Here is a 22493-nt window from a genome sequence, read left to right on the forward strand (position 1 = left end):
TTTAGTTAAGATGCTTCAGCAAGTTCTCCTGTTATTAGGAAAAAACAGTACTGTAAGGAGAGTTGTCATCTTTATTTTAAAATCTTGTAGCAATTGATTTATGTTCATTCTATTAACACCAATTTTGACAAGTTTTGTGTTCCATTTCATGTAACAGAAGTTTCGTAGCAGAAGTACCATAGCAGACATCTCAGAAGGGTGGTGGGTAAAGGCTTGCAGGCCATTTTTCATTTTTTAAACCACCTTCACAATTCAAAGCTACAACCAATTTAATTTCTTTCCAAATCAAGAAAATGGTATATAACCAGATACACGCGTGAAAATGACGCTAGCCAAATTATAGCTTTGTACAAAAAGCAGTTACACAACATTGATTAAGTTACTGGATCAGTACCTTTTGAAGTTGCTGAAATACACAATAACTAGATTATTGAAGATTAGAGGTGATGTTTTTATTTGAAGGATGGGAGTTGGGAGAGGAAAGGAGTTAAAAATAGTAAAATATAGTCATCACAAAGAACCCATCCCTGCTAGTAAGCTACCAAACATACGTTTTCTTTTTAAACTCAATTACCAATATATTTACAGAACAATCTCTGAATATCAATCAGTTGCCATGAAATATGGAGGCTAACCAGATAAACAAAAACAATACCTGAAATAAAACTGAATTTGAACGGACATGCAGTTTGCTTCCATCACTTGTATTTTATCAGGCATCTGTATGCCGTGCAATATGTTTCATTCAACACATCATTTGAAACCCATAGGTAACCAAGAAAGAAATAAGTTGTTACAATTAGCATCTTTATGTAAAATTTCACACTCCAGAAAACAATGCAATTGACACAGGGCTTACATAGAACATTGGGTGGTATTTTGTACTGTGATGACTTGGAAATACAATTCACTGCACAACACTGACAGAATATTTACAGAAAACAACAGAGCAATCATTAGTCTTTTATAAATAAGGTGACCAAATATCCTGGGCCTCCTATCGAGACGTGCAATCCCCTTCACGATGAAGACAAGTCAGTTATCTTGCTCTAATGAGCCTTCTCCTTTCCCTATCAATACTCTAAAAACAACAGATAGATATCACACACAACCAAAAGCAGTCAAACAACAACAAAAACCCCTTCTTGTTATCAAGTTTAACATCTCAAGCTTAGTTCATCCTTTTAGTATTGCATCTCCTTTTAATCCTGTTTCTATTGCTTTACTTCAGCAGGTTTCCCCTTTCCCTGATGCAATGCCGATCCCCACCTTACTAAGAGCAGGGAGGACTCGGGAGAGCTGAACTGCAAAAAGCTATTGTTCTAGAAGTAAGGAAGACAAAAGAACACAGCTTGCAGGCAAAAGGAAAAGGAAGTTGAAGACCCCATTTGTGTTTAGAAGGGTTATGAGACAATGACTTTGGTCACCTTAGTTACAAGTCTCATATTAACCTGCATGCATGTACTTTTGTTTTAATCTGTGAAAGTGTTGAATCTCACAACCACATGGTTCTATTCAAACACCAAACTGGTAAACAGTGTTATGAACAGCAATCATAGGGATGAAATAACTTTTTCTCCCAGAAATCACAAAACAAGATATTCCTAGAAGTCTTTTTTTCCAGATGTGCATATTGATCTGTACAAGTCCCATCTCTTTGTAGCCAGCAGTAATCCTACAGGTATGACCAGCTCAAGCAGTGACCCTTTACAAGTTGCATATGTGGTTGCCATTAAAGTTGACATTCACCAAAGGTTACCGTACATGGTTCTGGGTACCACAATTATCGGCAAATCACTTTAATGGTGACCACTATATTACAAGTTACTCCAACTACACACACATCAGAAAGGATTGTTACAGAGACAATACTTTACACTCCTATACCTGCAGCTTTCAGTTTGGTTTATTTTGTTGCTGTTTTCTACATGGAGGTGGTCTCCCATGACGCATAATGTGTTTTTCCAAACTATCCAGGATGGCAATAGCAATCCTTTGGACATGTGGATCAGTCTGGACGTTTTCCTTGATGTTGTATAAGTGCTGTAAACCACCTTCTTCTATTAACATGCTGCAGTACCTGGCAGCTGTAATAGGATTAAAAAAAAAAAAAAAGTATCTAGGGTGAATGTAGCAGATACTGTAAACACTGATTCAAATCCACTTTCGTCTCCTAGACCAGGCAGCATTTAGGACACTCCCTAGAGTGCCTACAGAAGTGCATTTGTACTTTAACAAGTGACAACAGAACAACAGAGTTGTTTGGACAGGACTACAATTGTAATCAGGTCTGTTTCCATGTCTGTCTTAGCTGACTGGAAAGTGCCTTGTAACATGCACAGTATTCTCTCTCTCCTCCTGCCTCCTCTACAGGCATTTTAAGTGCACATATGTAAGTTTTAAGAAATGGGAATCAGAAGTACTACAGTATCTGTGAATACCCAGGTAAAAATACCACCTTTACCAAAAACCTCAGTACAGAACAGTTACCAAAAAGTGATATCAGATATACCACATAATTTGTACAGGCTTGTAGAGTGAATGGGAACTAGTTCCTTCGAAAACAGTTTGCCAAATACTATTGATGGTGGCCTTTAACTAGTTCTAAGTTGCTATGAATGTCTTTTCAGAGATAAAATTACACTTTTCTTTCTGCTTTCATTACCAATTTTAAAAAGTTGAAAGTGCACCTACATCAGCTCCAGTGTTACTACGTGCAAGGACCAGCTATAAAAAGAGCTATATGTTTAACGTAACATGCAAGCTTCACAAGTTGTTACAAAAAGGTCAGGATGACTGTAATGCAATCCACAGAGCATTACCTCAGATGTGCCCAATTTCACCATTTGTATCGGTGAAGCAACACCACAGTTGTTTAAATGCTGACATTAAGCATTTCACTGGGGATCACATTTACTGTAGTGCTAGTAATATTTTAGTTAACTCATTGTGGTGGATATTATATAGAGAAACAGCAAAAGGAGAAAAAAAATAAACAAGAAAAATCAATCCCATTAACTCCAGACTACTTTTCACCCTCATCTAAAAGAGGACGTCAAAATAAAATACATCTCCTCTCCAGGACAAAAAGCCTTCTTGGTGCCGAGCACCAAAAGCTTAAGATTCTCCCCGCAAATAAATCTCCGTATTTCAGAATTAAACACATTTTCCCTTAGAGTAGGTTATTACATTTGCTACCAAACATTTCATTTCTCTGCAACTTTGTCCAGAAGCTTCTGGCACCAACTACTATCAGAACTAAATTTCAGGAATACCGTCTTGATCTCAAATCAGGAGTATGCTATCCAAGTTATTTCCAGCCTCTCCATTCTACAGAGCAGTTACTCACTGTCAATACAAACCTCTGTGGCATGTTGAAAGCCCAGAGGTTAGGGCAGCACAAAATAAACACTAAAAATAAATAGAACAAATAGGACCTAAGTTAACAGGGCTGAGGCACAAAGAGGGGGAGAAAGCTTGCTTTAATTTCATTAATACAGAATTGCAGGGTCTTAATCAAAAACTGTTATCGGGAATCTGACCAGTAAAACAACTTTGTCAGAACAGTCCTACTTCAACATGGGAAGAGTCCTCACAGATCTCTGGACAGTGTACCCTGGGAACAGTGTCTCATTACAGTTACAAGCTCTATAAAGAGTAGGAAAACAGTACTTTATGTGCAATTATATATTATGCCATGTTATTGTTTGGTCCCAAATAGATGTCTTTTCACTGTAGAAACAGTGATTTATAGGACAGGGATAAACAAGCATAGATATACTGCTGTCAAGAAGATTAAAAAACTGGCACAGAAAATACTTCTAATACTTTAGAGGAAAGCTGCTTTATATCTGGTAGAAGTTAATGACAATACACACATTCACATCGTACAAATTTATGCCAGAAAAAGGCATTAAAAGCAGGAAGGTTTGTCCAGTCTTACATTTAAGTACACTCAGGGGATTTATTTCCTTTCCCAACACTTGTGCATTTCATCACATGCTCTCAAATCATTTTACAGACAAGACATTGGTGTTCTCATTTTGCAGATTGGAAAGACAGATTAAGAAACTGACCTTCACGTCATAGCAAGTTATTGCAAAAAGGTGATTACAGACAAGGATTACCTAAAACTTCTGTTCAGATAGTAAGAGATAGCTACCTGCTACAATCATTGTTCTTAATTTAGAAAAAATTTGTTGCCCATTATTAATATTTACATTTCTGAATAAAAACACCTGTGCAAGCCAAAAATGTGGTTAATCTTAACACATGTCCACATTTTGGAATTAATATTATGCATTTAACAGTAAAATTCCAGTAAATAAAGAGGACATAAAGAACTTTCATTACTCTCTTTTCCTGCCCCATTTAGTCAAAGCCTAAATGTAGTTTCTCCAGAGATCTGGAGTGAATACTCTAGGAATTCTTATTTTTCCCACTTCATGCTAGTGAATAATATACTAAGAAATAAGAATTTTAAGGGTAATATTATTTTAATACATACGATTTTTGCTGCAGACATGCTGCATAGCCCACACTGCCCATAACTGGACACCAGGTGTCATGAAACAGCCAAGTAGTGGAAAAAACGGATTGAAAGACCTATTAAAAAAAAAAAGGAGAGGAAGAGCAACTCACTTTACTACTAGATATTATTACTTCAGAGGTCACATGTTGTCTACTCATTCAGCTACAGGTTTAACTAGGAGAGACACTTGATAAACTAGAGTTTTAGATGCAGCAGGCAAGTCTTTTAATGTTTAAGACAATTACTAGCAAAAATCATATATAGTGGATATGTGGTATGCTTTTACCATACTATCTGGATGCCTCCTGCTCCTTAAAAACAGGAGTAAAACCAGTGGAAGTTATAAGGATTAGATGGACAGTAATTATCTAATTGTACATTTTGGCCTCAAGCTTCTTTATCTAGGACAGATAGTGCTAACATAGTGCTAGCCAATATAACCTTACTGGTTAATCTTTGTGTCTGAGTCTTTTAGACATGCAGCTGAATACCTTTAGTAGAAAAGCAGGCAGAACAACATTATATTTTTCTTTTACAGGAGTCCCTAACCTTCTTTGCTCACAAAGGGAAAATTAACATGCTGTATATTTTAAGCCGATAGGTGTTCTTCCACTGGACAAAACCATGTCTGGCTAGTAACTCACTCTGCTTTGGGATCAAGTTTTAGATCTAGTTCAGTTTATTTTCCAAACTCTGAGTCAAGAGAATAGTTACCTGTAAGCCACCATCTCACATTCTGGGGTTGGCCAATTCAAAATGGCAGAATGCTGCAAAATACAGAATCAAGAACACTCATTGTTAAATACAAACTTTGAAAAAACGTTAGAAAAGTATGATAAAATTCACCATCATTTCTGTACCAGCTGTTCAAGGAGAGATGTCCTCTGGCTGCGACTTAATGTCCAGGCCTGCTCTCCTCGAGATATCAAATGAGCAATAATCCCTGCTGCAAAGTAGCTAACTTCCACCTCCACACTGTGCAGTAATTTACTGATGTGGTCTATAAAGTCCTTCCACATTAATTCAGAATGGAGTTCTTTAACTTCAGCTATGTTATTCTGGAGGGGAGGGGGGCGGGGGGAGAAAACAGAAAAGAGAAAATATCAACAGAAAGAATACGACATGAGAGAGAGATAAACATAAACTTGAACTACATTATGTAAGTAAACACATATAGACACCAGAATGAGATCTTCATACATCCAGGTGACCACCAGATGCCAAAACACTACTTTTGCTTTTGAAAACTTTTCTGGTCTAATGCAGAAATTTGCCTCAAAACAAAGAGGTTTTCTCATAAATAATTTTAGGCCATTAGCATGCAGAGTACACTAAAGTAAAGGCTAGTTTTAACATTCTTGAACACACTCAATTTCAGCAAACTTCAGCAGTGCACAATTCTGAATTCCATTGATTTTCAACCTACTTTTTGTATTTGGACTCATCTGAAGCCTTACTCACTGCTCTTTCTTAAAAGCTCTTTTTGTTTACTGTAACCATCAATTTCAATATAACTGGTGCTTTTGGAGAATTGGTAAAAACAGTCCAAAACAATGTCAATTATGAATAATGCACACTATAAAGATTAAAGAAGAACGTAAAAATATTAGGCAAGTTTTCAGATTAACATGGGGTTAAAAAAAAAAATCAGTTTTTAAAATTATATATCTCAAGGCTTTTTTGTTTTCATCTCACCAGAAGTCCAAGAACTTTCTGTTGAATGGATGATTCAGACGGAAAAGACTGTGGAAAAAAGAAACAAAACTATAGGTGACTATTTATGCTTATTATTGAAACAATGTTAAGTACAAACCTATGTTGATAATCCACCACCAAAACTGAATTCTTTACCTCTAAGACTCTCATGAAAAGTTCTAGCCCTTGATTCTCAATGAAGTGCCGACATGTTGTTGGAGATTCATCAGTGAGGTTCCAAAGTGCACTCAATGTGAACTTGAGGGTAGTATCTACAAGATTCTGATTTGTTTTCTGTTTAACTATTTGTAGAAGTTGCTGGAAAAAAAACAATCAAAAAATCCCAGTTATGATTGCGTATCAAAAAATTAGTAGTTCCTCTGCTTCTTTCTGCACCAACTGGGGTAATGCATAGCTATCATTTATATGCAGAGTAAAGATCTACACGTTTAGGGTCAAACTATACAAAATAAAAAACAGCTATTAAACTTTTTACCTCCCCTTTGAACATGGTTACCTGCTAGAGGAACTCCTTTCTTTTCACCATAATTACATGTGTAGTACTATTACAGACGGCACAAAGCCATCCACAGAACTGTGGACCCCACGTGAACACTGACAGCACTAACCACTTACTTCAAATATTCTCTTTTTGAGCATCTTTCATCTTATACAATGGATTTCAAATCAAGAGATGTCTTGCTATTTTACTTTGTATTAATTGTGTCAAGTTTTTCCACTTTGGCTTCTTTTCATCTATGATAATATGTCTCATTGTCACTGTCTCTGATATTATCCCTAACAAATTCTCTAGGCTTTTCTCTTCTAAAGAACTTTCAAATGAATACAGGTTAATGTGTTCTTAGAATTCTATCTACTTATGTTTATTTTGTCTCTAAGGAATACTGTTAGCATGAATAGCTGGAGAGGATGGTATTTTTGACTGTCAGGAAAGTATCTGACTTACCCTAACAATGAAGAGCTCTGCACCAAGTTGAGCTGTTTGCTCTGTTGAAAGCTGTAAACAAACAAAACCATATCAACAATTTTTTAGATTTCAGAAATATTATCCTATCACCTCAAAGCTTAAATTTCATACCTTTGCAGCAAGAATGGAAATTATGGCTACAGCCATCCTTTGCATGTTTTGATCTTCGTGATTACACAGCCACTGCATAACAAGTTTGGCTGCTTCAAACCTGGAAGTTAAAAATAAATTCAGTTTTTAGAAGTCTCATAAGTCTTACTAAAAGAAAATGTACACAGACAACACACCAGCTAGAAATGCATGCAAGACAAAATAAACTGGAAGAAGTATGCCTTGTACCAAAAAAACCAGTAGAAACACACAGTGAAATTACAGGTATTGCATGAGCCTCAGTCGGCTTTGAGTTGTTTGCTTAGGGTCTCTTACTTCCAATTATGTATCAAAGTGCACAGAATTGCTTCCAAAGAAGGAAGAAAAATTTGGCACAGTCTTCTGAAACATCAGACCAACACACTTCAAAGCATTTGGGCAAAACATTTAAGTAGAAAAATCTCTGCAAATAGCAATCCCATAGCTCCCCAGAGAAATCCTGACTTCTGTTACACACAATTAGTGATAGACACTAATCCAGGTGAAGTAAAAAAAAAATTCCCGTACACCAAAGGATTTTTTTCAGACCTATATTCAATCGTGAATTACAGGCCCAAAATAATATAGACCAGACAAATTCAGCACACTGGAATGCTTTAAACTGACCAAAACTGAGACCAGAAACAAACCTTCTGAAGGAACAGACAAAAAAGTATCCTGCAATGCTACAACTCATTTTAACTGACATATAAAACTTGCCTGTTAAATGGAACATCCTGAAGTATTCTGTCACTGCATAGTGAAAGAAGGCAATTCTTTTGCAGCTATGAGAAATGAAAAAGAATTACTTCAGAGACATACATATTTCGGAATACTTTCTTGCTATGAATCATTAAACATATTTCCATGAGGTCATGAGATGTGGAGAAACTTTTTGTAAGATCCACAAGACAGGGAATCCTACAGAAAATTAAGAAATTTCATCTTTTACCTGTTGATGATTTGGGAAGTGTTCCATGGCCTTCAGGAGCAAGTGAGTAACATCGGCCAGAAGCCGCACAGGCATGCCTGCTGCTAAATCTTGCTTGGTTAGGTTGAAGACACAAGCACTTGCTGCTAACTGCACGGGCAAGTTCAGGGGGTGATTTCTCATTCCAATAACCACAAGCTGAAATGCAAGAGTTTTGCCTACATTAGTTAGTTACACGTTTGCACACACACCTCGAGAGCAATCCACTGTTGCTTGAGGCCACAACAATGACTCACAGCACCCAATTTCTGCCTCCTTTTACTTAAGTGAAAAATCCATCTGGTGTGATTTTAATTCTCGGGAATAACACTTCCTTCTGCTCAGTGATTCAAAGCTGACAACTTCTATTTCTCCAAGTCCTTTTGCACTGGTTGCAGCAGCCTCTCAAAGGAAATGCTGCGTGGAATGAAAGAGATTCCTAGAAAGATCCAGGGTTTGCTCTCCACACTGGGATAAAAATCACCAAACCCTTTCAGAGATGAATGAGGTAGGACAGAGTTTCTGCAGTGTAATGGTAATTATGTAGTGGCTTGTTGTTTGGTGACTAGCCATTTCAGATCACATCCTAAGCTGCTAGGTCAGGATATATTTTTTGCACCTTCTTCCTGAATTATGTTTTTGGCTACGTATGTTGATTGTGGTCTCAAGTAAGAAAATATTTTTCTTGTTGATTATTGATTGACAAAGTCTTTTTGATACTGAAGCCAACAAAATCAAGGTCACTTGTTCAACTTCAAAGAGGATAGGAAAAACAAAAATAATCTGTCCTACTGATGCCTCTTTTTATGATCACAGTAAAAACTAAACCATTCCTGGTGTTCTAGACATGGAAAGCCAATGCCTAGAATGGATTTCTAAGGAAGTTTCTAGGATTTTCCAAGTTAGAGCCCAATATAGAACACTAACAATATTTATTCACTTGCTATCATACTGGAAGGTGACAGTGGAGAGAAATATCACTAAATGCCTTCCTTATTATTACTGCTTTGTAAGCATCAGCAGAAGGCACTGTTGTACCTGGGGAATAAGACTAGACAGACCTTTGATTTGACCCAGTACAGATATGTTCTAATGACACAATTCACCATCTAAGGACAATTTCATATCATATTCAAAATTACATGAAAAAATTAATTTAGATGCTACTAGATTTAGATAGTATACATTAGTCCAGATCAATTTTACCTAACATAAAACACTGCAGGGCATCTTCTACATAACTTGTTGAAATAGTTGTTAGTTTTCATCCAACATTAAAATTTTAATCTTAAAAATCACAACAAAAAAATGTAAAAGCTTATAAAATAATTCATACCAGGGTTTTGGGGATGGGCTCAGTTTAAGGAACAATGCATGACAATCATCAAAACTGTATTATTTTACCTTTAAAATTTCAGGCTTTGTTTTTTCCATTACATGCGTCAGGCTGAATAAATGAAAGAGTGCTTCTCTCACAAAGAAGGCCCGTTCACTGTAACGCTTCAGTGCTTCAGAAATCTGAGTTTCATTTGCTTCTCCAGACACCTATGAACAGAGAAGTAATCTTTAGTTCAAGATGTCATCTTTTTACTTTAAAAATTTTGTTCTTAAAAAGCGCAAAGCTGCAGTTTCAAAGGGGGCGATATTTTTAGCCAAATCCTTCAGTAAGCAAATGATTACTTTATCTGGCCATATTAATCCAGAACTACACAATCTTCAAATATTCTTCATAAAGAGGAATCTGCATTATAAATAAGCCAAAGTTAGGCTTCAGCCATGTCTTTAAGCAGAACTGTATGAAACCGCTAAGTAAAAATAGCACTTCATAACTAACAAAAGCTGCTTATGATGCACCAAATGCCTAAAAGCACTACTTGTAACTGAATGCTCTGTCAAATGCCGCTGATAAACTGATGAAGATGGTATTTTGGCTGTAATTTTTTGGCTCTGGGTTCTAGCTCTGGCGATAAGAAAAGATTTCCATTCTTTGTCTACATCAAGTTTCCTATAAGCTATTATCTGTAGTAATAGCTTTCCAGCACTGTATTAAAGAACTAACCATTGCTCTCTGCTAAAGAAGTAATTCTTAAAACCAGACTTTAAATACATGTGAAAACTAAACGAGCTAACTTAAGCAAAGACTGCATTAGAAGCTATCAGCTGTTGACTAATACGAGCTTAAGTTCAGAATATTAAATCAGCAACTAGCTGCAAATTTTTTCCACCTCCCAACCTGCTATATTTTCCATTTAACTATATTTTATCTACTTTATAACTGTAAGTTGTATAGCTGTAGACAGTTTGTTCCTCAGTCCTACTATTTAATGAATCATTGCTGCAATCACTGTTTTTTTAAATTCTTAGGGAAGCATGCAGAACTTGTTCTACTTAATGTGTCACATAAGGGAAAGCAAATGTTCATAGATTGAAGTGTCACATTCTGTGCATTCTCTATTGTACAGAGCCAAATTTTTTGAAACTTGCTAGATCAGGAATATATTACAGCCTTGAGAGAACTGATACCATCTTGGATTTTGTTTTGTATTCTCTACTGACTAGAACAGGGCAATCATATTTACTGACATGTTTTGCGGCCAATTATACACTATATGAAGAATTTCCACTTGGCTTCATGTTCTCAACTATAATGTCTGCCTTCAATCTTTCAAGAATTTTCTATAATCAAATTTCACAGGACTGCTGTAAAGACAGTAATATTTTACTTCTGCTGTCTCCACGAGTGCTGTGTCCTGTTTATTCTTTAGCAGTATCTAGACCAAGCAGCTGAGTATTTCAGTATAGTCACTAATGAATTTCAGGTCACCAAAAAAAAAAAGGGGGGGAGGGACCCAATCACTGCCTACAGTCTCTTCTTGACAACTATGCCTTAAAAAAAGAAACAAGAAAGAAATGCAAACTGCTTTTTGCTAACTATACGGCTACAAGTCCATCATGATTTTCACATTATTAAAACCTTCTTCCTTCCTGCCTTTTCATAGCACAGTCACTTGTATGAAGCATGTATTCTAAATAGCAAGGATTATATTGAATTATTTTATACCAAACATGAGGTATAATTTCCTGATGCCATACATCACCAAACACGAACTTGCTTTCTCCAACAATGCATTTCAACATTCATACACATCGCTATCAGCTGTGACAACTAAGTACTCAAGAGACTCAGCCATTAACAACTGTCAAAAGTTCGGGGGGGGGGGGGGGGGGGATAAAATTGTGTAGCTGTGTTACCTCACTTGCTTATAACAAGAGCATTCCGAATTTTAAAATTGAAGTGCAAAACTCAACTTGCACAGGAGACAGACTAAACTATGGACACATTATGCAAACTCTTCCTCACTCCCCCTGCAGTTTCCATCATCCTCATGGCACAGTAGAAAACACAACTCAGAATCAGAGATTATATACGACTGACATTGACATGTCTAAAATCTCTTTTTCTTCTTTAATTCTGACCCCTTCATATCAGGGACAGGATAGGCTCATTCTCCAGTAAGTGCATGCATATTCTACAGAACAGGGAACAACGTCTTGTTGCCTGGCACTAAAAGATAAATAGATGCACTTCATCAATCTCATCCTAAGGGGCTGAGTAATTTAGGATTTGTTCAAGAGGAAGTTTTTTGTCCTAAGTAATTGCTTCTTTCATGTTCATCACCAAAAGACCTTTCAAGGTAGGTAGAAATACTGTAATAGGAAATAGAAGTGGTGATGGAGTACAACAGCAGCTCAGTTATTAAGTTTTATTGTATCTGCTGTGTTCATCATGAACTGCTCAGCTTATGCAAATTGTACCTCCACCTCTTACATATTGCTGCCTTATGCTAGATACTGTGCTGGAATCCAGAGAATATTTTTCCAGTAAATGACTTCAGACTAGACAAAGTTCAGTTCTCTCAGATCCGTTATGTTAAATCAGGATCTAAGGCTCACTGAAAAGGCACAGGAGATAGATGCTTCTTACAATAGTATTATGTAAATTTAGCAGTTTCTGTGCCAGAATTAAGTAGGAATTTGACATAAAGTCAGTAATTACAATTAACAGTTAAAAAAAAAAACATACAGCCTCCTTCTGAAACACCTACATACATTTGTTACAAATGATTAGTTCTATTTTTCCTGCACATTGTAATTTTTCAGTAAAATTAATTCCCCCGCTTAACCTTTAGGTTTCCTTCTCCTGTTAGGAATTCTGAGTAGCCGGCATCAGTAGCTAGCAGTCCTACAAACTGCATTGTGGGACGTTGCTGAATAAACGCTTCTACAGCTTTATCCGTAACATGTTTTCTTCCAGAAATGTCCAAAGACACAAGGTTAGGCAAGATATCTTTCTGTTCCAGCAAACGAAGTGCTATGTCTGATGTGAACTGTTTGTCATCTGAAATATCAAGGTGATTCAGGTATTTTAGTTCTCTTATAACATCCAGAATCTGGGTTGTGGTCATTTTCAAGCATTTCAGGTGGTGCATGGTCAAAGACTTGAGTCGGTCTTTGCAGGTGAGGAGTGCTGTTATGTCAGTAACAGAGGTGTTCGATATATCCAGACTTTCTAACCTAGGAAGTGAAGCAACATCTGCCAAGTCCTCATTGTAGAACAGAACATTGGTAATACTCAATGCACGAAGCCCAGACAACTGACTGAAGCACCTCTCGTATGGGTCTTCCAAAGAAAGAGTTAGTGAGTTCAGCACAAGGCATTGCAGATTTTGTTGGATCCATTTATTGCTGCCAAGTCCACTTATAATGTCTGTGATTGTTATATCAGCATTCACCCCAGTAGCATCAAGTTCTACCAGCTTATGATGGCAGAATGCTTTCCGGAAAGCCACAGCAGAGATTTTCGCTTTCCGGATACAAGCTCGTTTCAAACGCATCTGGTTGCCTCGGAAGATGCCCACAGTTCCATCATTCAGAAGCCCTGTTGGAAAACAGCATTAGTGTTTGGCTCCAATGTTATAGAACACCACTTTTATTTTAAGAACCCAAAGGGTACAAAGCGTTAACAAAGAAAATTAATTGCGAAGTAGTTTGTCTTGGATCATTATGCCATGATCGCAAAATTTTATATTTGAGATTCCACTTTTAAGATTACGATCTCACTTTCGGAAAATGCCAGGTTTAAGAATAGGACAGATAAATTAAGATGTCATATATACACATTACCTGTTTGGTTCAGAACATGGAACATGCAGTAAATAAAATGTGGATATGATTCAAAAACATTCAGACTGCTGCCTGTATTTTCTAACTAGCTAGAAATGTGTTTAAAACAGAATTTCAAAATTTCTGAAAGTTATTCTTCCCTGGTCACAGTTCCATTAATCTCATGATAGTAGCAGCAATTAATGACCAGTTCTCATCTTGCTTTAATTCCATTGAATAATTTAGCATTTGATTGAATTCATAAGTAAGATCAATACACTAAGCTAAGCTAATTAAGTTCTTCTATATATCCCTCATGAAGAAGGTAGGAGCATTGCTCAGAAACAAGCTGAATGTGAGAAAGAAACCTAAAAAGTGATTCAAAGAGGAGAAAGAGGAGTACAAGGAGAGAGTGGGAAGGAGTGAAAGACAGCAATGAAAAAAGGAAATGCAACAATCTTGTTTGAGATTATTATCTTTTTGCTCTGTAGCAAGAAGACTGCATAAGTAGTCTTCTCTTGCAGCATACTGGCAACATCTTAACTAAAATAATAAATTTAGTTCCATGCACAGGATAATCCAAAATGTATTGAAAACACTGAGTTTTCACATTTGTATCTTATCAACAGAAGGATTACTGCTTTATAGAAAGCCATGAGAAGGGTATAGTTGCACAAGCATGCACACAAAAGGAGTAGGAAGAACATGTCCTTCTAGTTTCACTCTAGAGGGTTATAAAAGTCAACACTCCCATTTTTTATTGCTTATCTTCAAGCATACTGAACATAGAGAAGAAACTGAAAATGCAATATATTTGAATAAAAACATCATTGCCACTACAGTTTGGATTTAAGTCATGAGCTAGTAATTGCCTCTGACAAAGTCAAATTAATATTAAGATTTGCAGAGCTTTCTAAAGAGCAAACCGTTTAGGCATTGCTGACCAAGTAGTCGGGGCATTCCTCTTTTGCAGAGAAAGCAAAAATATGGGGTGAAACAATTCGTACCCAGCAGAAAAATTAAATGTGATAAATAATTATAATTTGGTTAAAGTATTGCTAAATTACGTCTTAATTTTTGCTAATCTTTTCATTTAAGAATCAAGGTAGGCTTTCTCACTGGCCTACCTTAGCCACACCCTGTTTACCTGGCATGCACTTTTTTGACATCCTGCACTCTGACACAGTGTTTGTGATGTTTCAGTGTCTGGAACTGCCTTCATCACCACTAGCACTGGTAATAAGTTTCTGATAATTCAGTTTCCGTGAGTCTGATTTCTTAGGACCACTCTAAATAATTACTTATCAGAAAGTAATGTATGTTGAAGATGAAGAGGTTTTTTGGGTTTGTGGTTTGGGTTTTTTTAGGACCATTCCTTCTGTTATATCTGACTAGAACAACTTGAAAAAACTAGAACACCAGTATTTGCACAATAAGACCAATCAAATCTGCACCTATAGGATAGGGTGCTCGGTCTGTTTAAAGTAATTTTTCTAGGGTAATGTCTCATCTCTAAATAGAAGTCTCCAGGATCTCCAGGAATGGGTCTCCTGCCTCTTCTCTAGGGTAATCTATACATTCACTCTTTTCATGCTAAGAAGCTTTTATTGACACAACATTTTCCTTCGTAATGCTTAAAGCAAGGAAAGGTGAGGGAAGCCCCCTCCTCAAAGATGTGCTAACAGAGAACATGACAGGCCAGTACCTAAAACTAAGAACACCACACAGTGTGGTTTTTACAGATGTTTATTCTACTCTTGAAACTGACTGCTTTTGAGCAAATAATTCCACTTCAACAAAAGTGCCGAAAGAGATGAGAAACTGTTTTAATGAAAATCACAAGATTATTTCCTAGTTTAATCACAAGGACACGCAGTAAAGAAAATTCAATTGATTGCTTTACAGGAGATACTGAAATATTTGAGTGGTGCTAAAAGTAGTAGAATCAAATCTTTTTTAAAAGTGATTGAAAGAAGATCTATTAAAGAATATTCAATTAGAAGAACATTAAATTAAAATCATAAACCCAAGACAAAGGACCTTCTATTTAGAACTATCTATATGGCAACGCAACATTCAGCTGAAGCTGTGGAAAAACCAAAGTAGCAGAAACTCTCTATTAAGAGATTAAGGAACACAGTTTTAACAGCTACAACAGCAGATTCTACTAGAAAATACACCAGAACTGCAGTGTCACAGTCCAGTAAAATATTTTCACTGATGACCAACAAATAATTGTTTTTACCATGAAATGCCATTGTCTGCAGCAATCGATCAGCCACTTCTTGAGGAAACATTCCTGGCTCCTGCAGGCATAGCGTTCCATCTTGCCTTTCTGTGCAAAACTTCTCTAGGTTGGCAGTCAGGAAATTCAAACAAATATCAAGTAAAGAATAAGGAGACGCTTCCTCCTGTCATAGGCAAAACACAATGAAACAAAGGAGATTTAGTCAAATCATTCTCTCTGTCTATGAATCTTCCATTCCTCTGTAATATTGGTTTTAGGCAAATCATTCTTTTTTGTTAGTCTAATTCTCATTGGAGCAGGCAAATACGACAAAAGGAGACGTCCCCCTTAGAGCCACACAAATGTGTAAGTCAGGTCACACAATAAACAACTGGCCAAACTGATGGGCAGCCTCCTCCCCCAGCCACCCCCAGAACCACATCCAGTCTGGTCTGTTATGCTTGAGCCCTGCCTGCGTTCAGAGAAAGAAAAGTAATTGCTGGTACGATTATTTGAATTTATGAAGTCTACTGGGAATTAATCAATCAAGACAGACTGAAAGAAGATTTAAATCAAATTTTGCTTCTTGATTTAAACTATTTTAATCTTGCATTTAGGTCAACCCACATTTGAAGTCTACTACCAACCTACATGAGAAACGTAGATACATTTCAAATGTTGTTCAGAGCAATTTTTGATACTGAAATGGACAGCTAGAGCTTCAGATCAAAAAAGGAAACTCAAAAAGAACTATTATATTGCTGCATGAAATTTGGAATTAAAGTAACAACTAGTACAGTATTCCTTCTGATTATAGATACCAATTTCCTCCTTTTTATGCTAAGCACCTGGAATCATCTACAGTAGAACCCTGGGTACAAAGGACAAGGCAGAATATGAACTTGAACTTTTCCTTCAGTTTGAGATTGTACATTGATATATGAAAATCTCAAAGGTTTTTTTATTCAATGTCTAATAATAGCCTACTGTTTTCAGTCACACAGATTAATCAACATAAAGAATGACTTGCAGCACTGTGAATCATCCCCAGCACTACACAAAAGAAGGCCGAGTGACTGGTACATACTCCCCCAGACAATTTTGAAAATAACAGCATCAACTGTTCCCAGATCTCATCTGTAGCAAAAATTGTAGCTTGCCTTTTATACTGAAAGTTCTGGATAATTTCACCTTTCCTAGTTCATTTAACTTCTCTTCTGTTGCCTCATTTGCCTAATATGCTCATCACAGAAGTACAGAAATATATAAAAGATTATATAGAAGAAATATAAAGAAAATGACAGAAATAAGTCTTCTAAAATAAGGTGCATATATTTGAAGACTGGGAGGTACCATGTTGGGGCAAAGATGGAATGGAGCTTGTCTTTAATGAATCACGTATTGACAACGAGAGACTGCAGTTTAAGAGCTCCTGAAGACTTAAGTGCAGGTTTGGGAACCAGAGACTCCAAATTATTCAAATACAAGCTCTTTCTGCAGTTTTTGACACGCAACTTTCAATTCCTTTGACTCGATTTCACCAAGTGCTTAATTGTTTGGTTTGTTTTTTTAAAGCTTATTACATTTTTATTGTTGAAGAAACGAGTTATTTTGTGACGCAACTTGCTCATGTTACCAGAAAACAGCAATTTTGGCTGCATCCAATCTTAAGCTGGTATGAAAAGGAAAGACAGAATTCAGAACTGTTAACGTCTTTTGTTTCTTTATAATGTGCAACAATGCCTGAAATATTTCTAAAGAGAAAAAACAACTAATTATTTTAAAATAGTACATTTTTTGAAGGAAAGGAGAAAATTTTCTTTTTAACCTGAAATCAATACACACACCCAGGACTTACATTACAGATGCCGATTCAAACAAAAATCAGAATCCTTACTGAAAGGCACATGAAAATTATTGCCACTGAAGCAAAGACATCCTCATCTCCCATTAGATCTTATGCTTCTAATTTGATGCCTAAATATGACAAAAACAGAATACTGGCTCTCTTCATTCCGTCTGGCGCTGTTCCATAATTTCTGCCAGAAGAGCTAAAACACTTTTATATATCAGTGAGCAAATTCCAATGAGAATTTTTAACTTTGCAGATTGGCCGCTAGCATATGATTCAGAAAACTATTTTTTCAACCAGTACCTCTAACTGGCCAATCTATAATTTGGAGATATTGTTTTAATTTTTGTATAAAATATTCACTTTAGAAGTCTATACAGGATATCTCCATACAATAAAGGAACAAAATCCACAAGAAGGGATCAATCACACTTGCAAACACCACAGTATCATTTTTATTAACTCCACTTATACCAGTTCTAGGAGACATTTGTAATGTTTCTTCAACTTGCTGCAAAAAAGCTGACGAAACACACCTAACGAAGGCTCCCAAGGTAACCTGGGCAGATAGGCAAAACATTTTTATCTATACATAATAAAATCCCTTGACAAACATCATAAAAACAATTTCCTAGACTGTCTGCTACTGAAATAGAACAGCTTGAATGCAGCCTGTAAACCTTTTGTGTGAGCCAGCAGCATTCCTTTTCTCAACTCCTCTTTACTTGTGGAGAATATTGCCCAGTTAAAGACCTCATAGTAAAAGTCTTCAGTTGTATTTAAGCTCTTACAAGGTTAGGATTTAAGTGGTTCCTTTCTCTAGCTATGCTTTTGAACGTCAACTTGAAAACAAACCTGGCATTTGTTTTCAGCTCATTTCACTTTCTGGTTCTAATACTAGCGAGACCCTGTAAATGTGTGTCAACCACAACACAGGGTTTTTTTTTTATTTATTTACTAAAGATCATTCAGCAATATTTGACTAGAACTTTTATTATGTATATTTGACTTCATAGCCATCTTAACTACCTGATACTTCCATGTAACCTCACGGTTTCTTTCATTCTATCAAATTAATTCAGTGGCCAGAAAATAAATATAAAAAAAAAAATCCACAAAACACAGAATTATGCATTACATGAAGCAAGTCACATATTAAAACACATATTAATAAGAGTAATCTGACACATCTAAAATCAACTACCTTATGGAATAGTAAAAAAAGTAGAATAATTTCATTTAGATGGGCTTTTCAAGACTTATTTCAATTAATTCTTTAAAAAAAAAAAAAGATAATTTTGTAAGTGCTTAATATAACCAAGGCAAACAAAAAAGTGTCCAGGAGGGGTGAGGGGGGATTAAACTGCATGGCTACTGGCATCTAACAGTAATCCAATACACCAGTGGACTGAAATGCAATACGAACTTCAATATGGTGTTACCGAGTTCAGCTTACAGCTCATACACTAGCGTAGTTGGAAAGGTTCTCACAAAGAACACTATCCTCCACATTTTCTTTTAAAAATTCCTTGAATCAACTTTAAATATTGCTAGAATATATTTACCCTGTTTTTCAAAATGCAGTTAAAAAGAAAAAAGACCTTAGGGGGACATCTTAAAGTACCTGGAATAAGTTAGAGAAACTTAAGCCCAACATTATGCCTAGATTAACTGGCTGAGTGTGAGTATAAAAACAAAATCCTGTTCCTTTGGGGAAGCATCACCACGCAACCACCTGCTTATACAACAATAACTAAAAAAGAGACAGGTTTAACTGATGTTTTCCATCAGTAATTGCAATCTAACTCTGCACAAGAAGTAAATTCCACTGCTGTGTGGGCCTTTTTCACTATAGGTGTTGTGATCCTACCAACTTCAGCCTGAAAGATTCAGTTCTTTCTGACTTTGTGTCTCAGACTCATTAAATCTCATCTTTTTTTTTCCATAGGTAGTTCCCCCCCCCAATAAACCAGTATAAAACATTGGAAGGAGTTGGACTTGATGATCCTTATGGGTCTCTTCCAACTTGAGATATTCTGTGATTCTAAGACAAATACCAATTTCAGCTCCAACAGAACCACTTCTATGATGTGCTCCCCAATTTTTATGCCCAATTGCAGACTCAGTATGACAAAACCCAAATGTGTAAGGGCTCTGTATGCCAGGTCCATCTGCTTTTTTCTCTTTGAAATCTCAAAGAAGGAGATGGGGTACAGGATAAGGGACTTCTCAAATCATGGCTGTTATCTCTCTCAAAAAGTTAGCAGGAAATAAGAGGTAATTTAGAGCGTTAATCTTTGATCTTGGACATACCATGTTTCTCACTGTTTTCCACCTCTCCACAGCCCCAACACTTTACTTACTTTCTTAAAATGAACATTCTTAAAACAATCAAGAAATAGCAACTCAAGTAACAGTCATCAAAATTCTTCTGAGTACTAATAAAGAAAGGGAAAGGCAGTGAAAAATAAACAGTTCTGTGATTTATGTTATGAAGAAAGCTTTATGATTATCTTACTTAAATTAAATTGAATGAAACAGAAGTAGGCAATTCATTAACCAGACTCAAGGAAGGATTATGCTCAAAACTCAAATTTAATATTAACTATTCTGGCACAAGTGGGAACATACTGATTAAAGTTGCTAGTGATACAGAGTTGGCAGAGATCACGAGAGGTCTGTGCCACAGTAAAAGTACATAGTAAGGCCACGTATTTCAAGATTAATATCAAGAAGGTCAGGTATGAGTTCATCAATTAGAAATGACTGGAGAGAGGAACCTGAATGGTTTGTTTAACCACAAGAAAACAACGTGAGGCAGCCAAAGAAGGTATCAGGAGAAGCATCAAGCAAAAATAAGGAAGTATTATGTCATTTTCAAGCCACTTGGAGATCTCATGGGGCTATTTATGTTGAGATACCTGCACCATTTCAGTTTGAACATAGCAGCTACTAGAAAAAAAAGCATGTTGGGAGTAGGAAACAAAACCAGCTTTTCTTAGCCTAGCAGATCAAAAGGCAAGATACGAATGCCCCCTATAAATACAGCATAGTGAATAAAAACTATAGAAGGAAATAAGCTATTAAGGTGAAGCACAGTGCCAGCACAGCAACAAAGGTGCATAGAAATGCCATGAATTAGAATTTTGCCATAAATTCAGGTGTCAGTACATAGCTCCAAAACAAACAAGTTCTACCCTAGTCCACTGAATAGAACAGCAGGCGCAAAAGGTACCTACTTTTAAAATAAAGATCAAAAACTTATTAGGGGATTAAATGAAATTATACTTTTACTAACAAGGGATGAGACTAGGTAACCCAGGAAGTCCCAGCTAGTCCTTTAAAAGCAAATATGCACACTCATCTCTCAGAGGAACAATCAAAACAGCACCCATATGTTCTGCTCTGAGGCCTGTCTTCAACAGAGAAAGGCTGTGTTTCTCCATCGCCAGTTTTGGCCAGCTCACTGCTGTAAGAGCACGCTACTACACATCACACAGATCAGCAAGGCCCACGTACCATGCATACCACAAAACCCGTGCTTTCGGTGGCACGGCTTTTTCCAGACAGTCCCTGGACAAAGCAAGCCCCAGAGGGGAAAGTACTGTTTGAGAGTTGGACTGCACCCAGACTGGGGGGGAGGCAGGAGCTGGAGGAGGCAGACACGGCTGTCCTGTCCTGCCCTTCACGCCGGCCGGCCGAGAAGCTCGGCCCGCCGGGCTGCCCCCTCGATCCTTTGCGGCGGGAAGCCGGCCGCACCGACGGTCCTCGGCACCCTTGCGGCGCTGTGGTGATGCCGGTGCGCACCGGGCAAGGCTACCGCTGCCCCTTCGCATCGCGCCGGGCTTGAACCTCCCCTCTGCCGGGTCTTGATCGCCCTTTTATATAATCGGTAGGGCGGCAGCCGCAGCGGTTACACAACAGCGAGGGGAGCGAGGGCTGCCGGCCCGGCTCGGGGGTAAGCGTGTACGCCTGAGGGGAAGGAGCCGCGGCGTCCCCGCCGAGTCGCTCCCGGCTCTGCCCCTCAGCGGCAGCGGCGGGGGGGGACGGAAAGGCGCGCGCCCAGGGCCCGCCTCGCGCCCGCTCCGGCCAACGGCCTCGCCTGCCCGGGCGCGCGGCAGCTCCCCCCCCGGCCTGACAGAGCGGAGCTCGCGGCGCCGCCATAACGGCCCCTTCCCCTGGGGCGGCGGCGGCGCCTCACCTCGGCTCCCCTCCGCCGGGCTCTGTCATCCTGCGGCGAGGGGCAGCCTGCCCGCCCCCGCTGGAGCGACGGCGACCCCCACCCATCCCGTCAGTAGCTCCTCGGCCCCGCGCTGCCCGCGGCGCTCACTCACCATCGCGGCGCTGGGTGCCGGAGGCGAGCGCCCAGCGAGCCGGGACCGGGAGCTTGGCTCCTTTTTTTTTTTCCCCACCCCCCCCTCCCCCCCGTTTTTTACCCTCCCGACCTGGAAGTGAATTTGCCTCAGCCGGCTGGGAAGCAGCGCCAAGCCCGCCTCCCTTAAAGGGGCCGCGCCAGGCACACGCTGTCGGCTCTCTGGGCGAGTGGGAACCTTAAAATCCAGGTTTAAGTATGCAAAGTGTAAAGTGTCAGGAGAAGGGTCTATTACTCAGCAAAGCGCATTGGCCTCGCGTGCTATGGTTGTGTGTGAGACCTTCCCTGACGCCTGGTTGCTTTTATTTCGGAGCAAGGATGAAGCAACACCAAAGCGCCTCCAAGCAGAGGCTGTTGAGGACTGAAGGAGTTGTATAGCAGTTCCTTGTCTTTGAGTAACCTCTCACAACCAGGAATTCAACCTAATCTTTATGCTTGATGCTCACAGATCAACCTCTGTAATTTAAATCTGTTTCCTGCCTAAACTAGTTTCTTCTGATAATATGAATAATAATCTGCTCCAGTACAATAGGTTTTGCCGCCTCCTTCAAAGTTGGAGAGGAGCT

At 38.2% G+C, this 22493-nt stretch overlaps 1 protein-coding gene across 2 annotated transcripts; it reads right to left on the reverse strand.

Annotated features, from left to right (window-relative positions):
* Positions 1-53: 53 nt before the first annotated feature.
* LOC143161301 (protein zyg-11 homolog B) lies at positions 54-21951 on the reverse strand. Of its 2 annotated transcripts, none has more exons than XM_076340187.1 (14): positions 21890-21951; positions 15722-15887; positions 12498-13252; positions 9718-9858; positions 8296-8472; positions 8064-8128; positions 7326-7425; positions 7194-7244; positions 6383-6544; positions 6227-6274; positions 5392-5589; positions 5246-5298; positions 4508-4605; positions 54-2087 (listed from the first exon to the last, which is right to left on the reverse strand). In XM_076340187.1, the coding sequence occupies exons 1-14, from the start codon at positions 21890-21892 to the stop codon at positions 1897-1899; spliced, it is 2208 nt and encodes a 735-aa protein (XP_076196302.1). In that variant the 5' UTR covers positions 21893-21951; the 3' UTR covers positions 54-1896. The 2 variants fall into 2 exon arrangements, with proteins under 2 accessions (XP_076196302.1, XP_076196303.1); XM_076340188.1 differs by lacking the exon at positions 21890-21951 and adding an exon at positions 21075-21124.
* Between the last annotated feature and the right edge of the window lie 542 nt (positions 21952-22493).

Source organism: Aptenodytes patagonicus, chromosome 5 (genome assembly GCF_965638725.1).
Source record: "Aptenodytes patagonicus chromosome 5, bAptPat1.pri.cur, whole genome shotgun sequence".
NCBI classification, from domain to species: Eukaryota; Metazoa; Chordata; class Aves; order Sphenisciformes; family Spheniscidae; genus Aptenodytes; species Aptenodytes patagonicus.